This window comes from Microtus oregoni, unplaced genomic scaffold (genome assembly GCF_018167655.1).
Source record: "Microtus oregoni isolate MIOR12 unplaced genomic scaffold, Mior012 000015F_ref0000493, whole genome shotgun sequence".
In the NCBI taxonomy this organism is placed as follows: domain Eukaryota; kingdom Metazoa; phylum Chordata; class Mammalia; order Rodentia; family Cricetidae; genus Microtus; species Microtus oregoni.
The window spans coordinates 351,768-360,503 of NW_024543074.1; the positions used below are offsets into that span (position 1 = coordinate 351,768).

Sequence of the window (8,736 nt, forward strand, 5' to 3'; positions counted from 1 at the left end):
CCCCACTGGAAGCGGGAAGTTGTGCTGAAGGGCCCTGTGCTGTGCTGTGCTGTGCTGGGCAGGATGTCTCCTCCGCAGTCACACTCCACCCTCTGGCCCAGAGTTCACTGCGTGTTCCTTCCAGAAGATTGGTGGAGGGATGCGAGTCCAGGGACATGGACCTGTGAGGCTGTGGGAGGGGATGGTGCTGGGGCTTTGAGGAGCCAGTGGTGTGGAGAGTTTTGGAGGGCTGCAGAGGAAGGTGCCTGGGTCGGCCTGGTTGGGGAGCCCCATGCACAGGGGAGCCTGCAGCTGACCTTCAGCTGCAAGTGTGCCTCCAGTTTGCTCTTCCAGACACCCCACCCTTCCAGACCTCTTCAGCTCAGGAGCTGAGCCAAGTAGGGAAGTGCTCCAAGGGATGACAGCAAGGGGACAGAGCTCACTGAGAGAAAGCCAGCGCAGAACTGGAGTTCTGACCCAGCTTTCTGCCTGTAAAAGGCATGGTATCATTCTCGCGGGCAGACGCTTTGTGGAGAGCTCTTCATAGTGGTGAAGAGACATTGTGTGCACGTGTTCAGTATGCCCAAGCTGCAGCTCATCTGCCCCCATCACCGTGCCCCCTTCTCCCGCTGACTCATGATCCATCTTCCTCAAGAAGCTCTGACTTTGAAGGCAAGTGTGCATTTCCACTATTGTGTCCCTGTCACTTAGGACGTACAGAGTGGCACCCAGACCAGTCAGTCCCAGCCCCGTCCTCTCCTGCCATCCACCAGCCCCTGGACAGGCATCAGCCAAACCCAAGAAGGAAAAAGGACTTTTACTGGATACAGACACTTTATTCCTCAAGCTTGGTTACAGTGAGCAAGTGGGGCCTAGAGGGAGTTTAGACAGGTAGGCTTCCCTCTATGCTGTGCCCTCCCGGGGGGGGGGGTCCTCCTGCCTTTTCTCTCTCACCCCCCCTCCCAGCCCAGGAAGGCCCTAACAAAGAATCCAGTAAATTCCAGGGCCAAACCTGGCTGCCTCTGCCGCTTTGGGGACAGGGAAACATGCAGCGTATGGTGAGCAGAGCAAGGGATACAAAAACCCAGTTTGGGAACACTTCTGTTTAAATATTAAACAGGGTTGTCTTGTCTCCCCAAAGGGAGACCTCCTGATGCTGCCAGGACCCTGAGATAGGTGTCTCAGGGTGGTGGGACTCACTGTGGCTTTTTGTACCGCCACAGAACTGGGTGCCTGGAGCAGCCTCAGGAATCAATACTTGGTATTTACCTATCTCCCTCCAGCCCTGGGGGCAGGAGGACTCAAGAGCTTCCCCTCTCTATTAGAAGCAGGAGAACAAAACTCAGGAGTGGAGAGAAGGGCCTAGAAGCTTGGCGCTCCGTTTTCTCCATCTTTAAATAGTAGGTTTAAATAAGCATAAATATTAAATAGAGATAAATAAAATAGCTGGAAAGGGCTTTGCTCAGGGCTGGACCAGGTGGTTCAGAGCACAGTGAGCTGTCTCCAGGAATCTCTGCAGGTGAGAAGTGGCAAGGACACCTCCCGCCCGGCGCTGGAAGGCCGAGGTGAAGGTGGGCATGGTGCCCTGAGTGGGCTGCGCCGTAGGGGCCACCCCCAGGTTTTCCATCTGCAAGGAGGAGAAAATGAAGTTGGGGATCAGTCCTTCCTGCAGGCAACGGAGTGCTGGGAGTTAGTGAGCTGTCCCGTGGGGCTCACTCTTCACGTGGACAGCAAGAGCCAAGGCTCCAGCCCCCATCTGTTTCCTCTAATCAGCCAGAAGGAACGGAGGGGGGACTCCCTGTACATAGGCCTCTGAGAATACAGGAGCCTCCAGGGTGCCCAGGTAAGCTGGTGTGACCCCATCCTCACTCTTTTCCTTGCCCCTCCAGATGGAGCTCACCTGCTGCCAGATGGTGGTGGCAAAGTTGGCAACATCCAGCTGCAGCGTGTCCAAGGTGGGAGCCAACTCAGGAGAAATGCCTGCCAGGGCCTGAAGGAGGCCTTGGTAGAGGAAGAGTCCTCTGTGGAGCTGGCTCAGGCACTTTGTCTAGGGACAGTAGGAGGGTTAGGCGGTATGCAGTGGGACACCCCTTCTTTTCAGGAGCCCAAATACCACGGTGTAGTCCCTTCCCATTCTTCTGGTCCCCTTCTCCTCCAAGTACTCACCAGCTGCTGAACTTGGCTGGAACAGCGGCTCAGAGAAGCCTGTGGGATACCCAGCGAGTGGCCGAGCAGCACCAGCTCCTCCGGGTGGCACAGCTTGTAGGTAGCACACTGTAGATGGATGGGTCATGAGGGGCACTGGGCCAGGCTGTGCCTCCCTCCCAAGTCCTCTCTGTCCACTTGGCTTCTCAGCTCCCTATCGTCCCAGGACCCTAAGTACTGCCCCACTGCTGCCTCTTCTCATTTTCTCCCAAGTCCCCTTCATGTCCCATGTTCCCTTCCTCAGTGTTTTGTCAGTATTCTGGGTGTGGAATCCAGGCCCTGTGCACACTAGGCAAACGCGGCCGCTGCGTCCCCCTAGCCTGCTCCCTTCCCCTTTGCCCTCCTGTGCCCCTCCCTGCCTGCTCCCCCCCCCCCCCCCCCACACACACACTACTTACCAGCTTCTCCAGCAGCACCGAGTTCCCAGCCTGAATCTTCCTCACTTGCTCCAAGGACTTAAGCAGGAAGCTCCGGGGCAAAGGCAGGGGTGGTGGCAGAGAGGTGACGGAGACTAGCGGAGCGGCCTCTTGTCCTGCCCAGAGGATACTGTGCCACAGCAGCAACTGTAGGGCTGGCAGCAGACAGACAGGTTAGAGACACTTGGCCCCTCCAGCCTCCCTCCTTTCCACGCCCAGGGCAGGTAATCAGGGCCACTCACCCATCAGTCTCCTGGGGCTCTGGGCAGAAGGCTGAGCCATGGGTTCTGGGTGCTGTGGGCTCAGCTCTGGGTTCTGCCAGGGCCTAGCTCCAGGGGGCCTTTATACATAACCCCATCAAGGCCTGGGAGGAAATTACCTGGGGCTGGGGCAGTCAGGCTTAGTAATAACTTCCCAGGATTTATGCAAATTTTCTTCTGTCGCCCAGGACAATGCAGGGGGTTGGGAAAAGCCTTTGCGAAAGTTTTGTGAAATCGGGGAATCTCTGCTCCTTCCTTGACGTCTTGTCCCCCTCAAACTCTTCCTCCAGCCACACCCAGGCCTGAATTGCTCCAGGGTGTTTGGGCTGAAGTGCTGACGAAGCCCTGGGGGCTACAGAGGGAACTCAGCCAGACCTTGGGGAAGAATCAGGCCCCCAGGTCAAGACTGTTCCTATCTTTCTGTCCTCTGCCAGATATGCCAGGGTTGCCCCCTCTGCCCTTTCTGTGATTCTCAAGATACCTATACCTGGGGCAAACACTCTGAGAGAGAAGGAAGAACCCATTGTTCTCTTTCCGTACCCATAAGCTCCCAGGCAGCTGCCTCCTGCAGTAGTGCCAGGAGCCCTGGACAGCACCCTGGGGTATTGTTTTCTGTGCCCATTCCACATATGGATAAAAAACAAAGCAATTCAGCATTCGGGCTGCTCTGACCCAGGCTGATTAGCTGGGAACTCCCCAATACCCACCACCGTGACTCATCCCTTTAAGCCCCTGGATCCCGGCAGAGAGGCCAGAGGAAACCGGATGTCTGTCCTGAATGAATCAAGACCCTTTGGGGCACTTTGCTCACCTGACCTTGCCGTTCTGTTTCCCTGCCTGACTCTCCTGGCATGTTACCCTACCGTGGCGGAGTCTGGGGGTTCTGGAGTCGGAGTAGGACACTCGGGGTCCCGATGATCTCTACCCGACACAATCAAGTAGATGCAGGCTGGGGTGAGAAAAGAGAAACTGCATCTCCAATCCTAGAACTCTGTCCAGTGATGGCTCTGGAGAGACTGAGCCAGAAAGGGAAAAGCCTTGCCCAATCAATGGTAGGAGAGTTGGAGGGGCATCCCAACCTCTGTTTCAATTCCCACAGGGTTTTACTGGCTAAAGAGGAGGAGGAGCACGCTTATCTTTATCTGACTCACCTCATCTCAAGTTGTCTATTTCTGAGCCATTCCACTCCCACCTTTTGGGTCAAGGAACATAGACATCTTCTGATGCTGAAGCCTAGCTGACTGGGCGGGAACATTCCTGCAGCGAGGGTGCCCTCTGGTGGCCACATGTTTCCTAGGCGTCAGCTACCTATCTTTGCTTGGGAGGGCACAGCAGGAGATTCCTTTTCAAGACAGGGTTTCTCTATTGCCATCCTGGAACTTGGTCTGTAGACCAGGCTGGTTTCAACTCACATAGATCCGCCTGCCTCTGCCTCCCGAGTGCCGGGATTAAAGGTGTGCGCCACTGCTGCCGGACCCGAGATTCCCATTCTTTTAACATGCTGACTGGCAACAACTGGCTACCTCATTTGTCAGAAACTCTTCATTGTGTATAGGTCAGTGGTTCTTAGCCTGGGGGTTGCTACCCAGGGGTCGCATATCAGATATCCTGCATATCAGATACTTACATTACGATTCATAACAGCAGCAAAATTACAATTAAGTAGCAATGACATTTTATGGTTGGGGGTCACCACAACAGGAGGAAATTGTTATTGCTGCTAGTTGCTAGCCAGACCTCAGTGGTAAGACTGTCCCTGCATGCAGGAGCTGGGCAGGCTGCTGAGAGAACTGTCATCCCCTGTCTTTCTCAGCTGGGACCCGTGTGTGTTGCACTATTGACTGGCTGGGTAAGATGTGAACCCAGGGCCTCTGGCATACAGTAGTGTCAAGTAGAAGAGCAAGCGGTGACTTCCTGATTGGGTTTGAGGCTGGCTCCGCGGGAGGGAATCTACCCTGTGCTGTAGTCAGGGTCAGTGTCTATGGCTGGGAAGTCATTGGACCCAGCAGGGTAGGTACTGCTTTTGTTTTGGAAAATAGGCATGATGTGTTTGTCTAGTTGACATCCAAATAGTGATTTTTTTTTTGTTTGTTCTTTTGTTTTTGTTTTCCAAGACAGGGTTTCTCTGTGTTGCTTTGGAGCCTGTCCTGGAACACACTCTGTAGACTAGGTGGACTCAAACTCACAGAGATCTGCCTGCCTCTGCCTCCTGAGTGCTGAGATTAAAGGCCTGCCCCACCACCGCCTGGCTCCAAATAGTGATTTTTATGCCCATAGATAGTCAACTTCGGTCAGAGAAGCTTCTTTTTGTAGGGGGGTTTTGATAATTTGTCATAACTGTCAAAGTGCTGAATCCTCGGCTATTAGTGAGACAACCGTCACCTACCCAAGGCCCGGGGATCACTGTGGAGGAAGGCGGAAAAAAATGCAGAACTGGGGGCTGGAGAGATGGTTCAGTGGTTAGGAACACTTGACTGCTGTCCCAGAGGACCCAGGTTTAACTCCCAGTACCCACATGCCATTACTCAAGCTCCAAGAGTTCTGGCACCTTCATACAGACACACATGCAAGCAAAACACCTATGTACATAAAAAAATAAAAACAAATGATTAAAAAGAAAAAAGAATGCAGAATTAGAGGAAGGGGCTGTGTTGTAGAAAATGACACAGCCACGACACTCCAGTTTACAGCTTTTTTTCTATTTTTTATTTTATGTGCATTAGCATTTTGCATGTGTGTATGTGTGAGGGTGTCAGATCCTCCGGAACAGGAGTTATAGACAGTTGTGTGCTGCTGTGTGGGTGCTAGGAATTGAACCTTGGTCCTCTGGAAACCAGTGCTTCTAACCACTGAGTCATCTCTCTAGACCTTGTTTTGTTTTTCAAGACAGGGTTCCTCTGTGTTGCCTCTGCCTCCTGAGTGCTGGCATTAAAGGTGTGCACCACCACCGCCTGGCTGCTAACAGCTGTTGTAATGGTTACCTGCGTGAGACTGGGCCTGGCATCCTATTAGGGTAGGAAAGGGGCTCACTGCTCACCCCCAGGGGATTAATTAGCAGTTTGTGGTTACTGGGGGAGGAAGAGATTTTTCTTCAGGGTTATGGCAAGGTGCTCATGCCCCTAATAACTTCTCTGAGTTATTGTTAGAACGCTCAGAGCTTGGTGGTGGTGCACGCCTTTAGGCAGCTGGATCTCTGAGTTCGAGGCCAGCCCGATCAAAGTCCCAGGACAGCCAGGGCTACACAGAGAAACCCTGTCTCAAAAACAAAAGAACCCTAAAGATCACCAAAAACTAACGAGAGAGTAGAAGGGGAATTGGTTATGAGGAGGGAGGAGGAAGGGGATGAGCAGGAAGGAAATGCAGGGTAATGAGGAGCTAATATAGTCATCAAAATAAATTATATGTACTCTGTAATAGTGTATACTTTAATAGTGTATATATATATACATCATATATACTCTGTAATAGTGTATACTTTAATAGTGTATATATACATCATATATACTCTGTAATAGTGTATACTTTAATAGTATATATACATTATATATATACTCTGTAATAGTGTATATATATACATCATATATACTCTGTAATAGAGTATACTTTAATAGTATATATATATACATCATATATGCTCTGTAATAGTATATACTTTAATAGTGTATATATACATATATACTCTGTAATAGTGTATACTTTAATAGTGTATATATATATACATCATATATACTCTGTAATAGTGAAGCCTATTGTTGTGTACAGTTATATATGCTAATAAAGAAGTTCAAGGTCATCCTCAGCTATGTAGCAAGTTTGAGGCTAGCCTGGGCTATATGAAGGGGGGGGATGAAAGAGTAATGGCCTCTTTCCCCTGGACAGGTCACACAGGCTGAGCAGAGCTAAACTGAGGCCTGAATGGTTCATGCAGGGTTGTCTGCAGAAGCTCTTGCTGCCAGCTCCCCTAAAGGCTCAGGCAGATCTTCATTTTCTTCTTTTTTTTTTTCCAGGGCTGGATTGAATCTAGGACCTGGGGCATGCTAAGCAAGCACTCTACCCTGAACTGTATCCTTAGTTTAATTTAGAAATGTATGTTCAATGTGTATGGGTGTTCCGCCTTCATGTACACGTGTACGCCCATGCATTCATTGTCAGCGGGGCCCTGGATCCTGCGACTGGAGTTGTGGATGGCTATGAGCCAGGTCCTTTGCAAGAGCAACAAGTTCTCTTACCCAGTGAGCCATCTCTCCAACCCCCTTGTCTATGGTCTTTAAATGCGCTCTTTTGTGTTTTTGATATTATCATATAATCTGAGCCCAGCAATTGCAGCACCCGGCAGCTCTCATCTGCCTAGCATCTGGCTGAGGTTATGTTCTTGCTGGTAATGCCCAGTACCACAGGGTCATGGTCACCTGACCCAAAGAAAACCCTCTCCTGGTTTGGCGAGTTTAGGACTTTGAGTTTGTCATTGTTATAGTTGGTCCATTTACCAAGAGTTTCTGACTCTCATTCTTGAATCTGAGCCTTTTTTTTTTTTTGTCAACCTCCTTGCTAAAGACCAGCCTGTTCTGTGTAGCCAAGAGAAGCTACCTTGCCCCAGGAAACAAAAATAATAGACTATTCAAAGCACGAACTATTTGGGCACAGGATAAGATCATCTGGAAAGACAGAGTGGGGAGCTAGAGGGAGTCCTATCTCGTATAAGCAGGTTCAGACATTTTTTTTTTTTTTTTTTTGATTTTTCGAGACAGGGTTTCTCCGTAGCTTTTGGTTCCTGTCCTGGAACTAGCTCTTGTAGACCAGGCTGGCCTCGAACTCACAGAGATCCACCTGCCTCTGCCTCCCAAGTGCTGGGATTAAAGGCGTGCGCCACCACCGCCCGGCAGGTTCAGACATTTTATGATGCCGAGGTGGCATTAACTAGAAGCATGTAGCAAAGCTGGGTCACTGTGACCAGGGTTGGGCTGGGATCAGGAACCGAAGCAAAGACCAAAACACTCGGAGTGAATTGTGTTGCTGGTGAGGTGTGTCAGTGTGCAGTCCGCAACAAACAATACTTTAACCAGCCCAAATGTCGTGCCAGGCAGGTATTTGGGTGGCCTCCGAAGCCCAGCCCTCAAGGAGATTACAGACAGGCTGGCAAGACAAAGTTGTCCTACCACCCTGAAAGAAAACGTGACTAAGTGAGCAGGCAAGGCAGAAAGTGGTGCTGGACCAGAAGCCGAACACCACGCCACAGGACTCAGCACAGACAAAGGGGTGTGTGCGGTGACCCAGGGACACATGCCTAACCACACTGACCCAGTGGGGGCATTGCCATTAGTCCTGGGACACTCGACAACAACAGGTGTATGTCCCCAGCCATGTGCAGCTGGGGTTGGCTGGGGAGCTGAGGTGCCCCTTTTTGCTTTCAGTGAGCAGCCTTTCTCCCACTCACAGGGCCGTTGGGCAAACTGTTCGCACCCTGCCCGGCTTCGCTCTCCTGGGCACACAAGGCCAGCTGCTCATCTCATTCTTTCTTGACTTTTTGAGACAGATTCTCATAGCTAAGAGTTTCCTCTCGAACCTGGTCTAGGGCTGGGTTACAGGTGTTACATCATGCCTGGTTTGTGCAGATCTAAGAACCAAACCTGGAGATTCCCTGCAAGTTGGCAAGCCCTCTGACTTCCATCTCCCGTTCACCCCTTGAGTACCTAGAAGTGTGGGCCCCTGATTTGAAGAGCCAGGAGGCCAGTCTAGTCCTTTATTTATCTGATGCCTCAGTTCACCTCACCGTGGCATCCTTCCCTGCGGATCTGCTGGATCCTGATCACACTGGTGCCAAGAAAAAGAAAGTCACCTGAGCCTGTCAACACTGCAATTGAACGAGTACAAGGAGC

The 8,736-nt window shown here is 51.1% G+C and overlaps 1 protein-coding gene across 4 annotated transcripts; it reads right to left on the reverse strand.

The window, feature by feature from the left end:
- Window positions 1-1,441: 1,441 nt before the first annotated feature.
- On the reverse strand, window positions 1,442-2,882 carry LOC121457180 (granulocyte colony-stimulating factor-like). Of its 4 annotated transcripts, none has more exons than XM_041665928.1 (5): window positions 2,843-2,882; window positions 2,583-2,755; window positions 2,146-2,253; window positions 1,880-2,026; window positions 1,442-1,606 (listed from the first exon to the last, which is right to left on the reverse strand). In XM_041665928.1, the coding sequence occupies exons 1-5, from the start codon at window positions 2,880-2,882 to the stop codon at window positions 1,442-1,444; spliced, it is 633 nt and encodes a 210-aa protein (XP_041521862.1). The 4 variants fall into 4 exon arrangements, with proteins under 4 accessions (XP_041521862.1, XP_041521860.1, XP_041521864.1 ...); XM_041665926.1 differs by having other exon boundaries at window positions 2,574-2,755; XM_041665930.1 differs by lacking the exon at window positions 2,146-2,253.
- Between the last annotated feature and the right edge of the window lie 5,854 nt (window positions 2,883-8,736).

Bases quoted from the DNA above. Each gene is read 5' to 3' on its own strand.
- LOC121457180 (XM_041665926.1), bottom strand. From the start codon at position 2,882: ATGGCTCAGCCTTCTGCCCAGAGCCCCAGGAGACTGATGG. The intron at 2,254-2,573 runs GTGTGTGTGGGG...ATCCATCTACAG, and splicing joins TGGAGAAGCTGGTAAGTAGT to TGTGCTACCTACAAGCTGTG. The intron at 1,607-1,879 runs GTGAGCTCCATC...TCCTCCTTGCAG, and splicing joins CCACCACCATCTGGCAGCAG to ATGGAAAACCTGGGGGTGGC.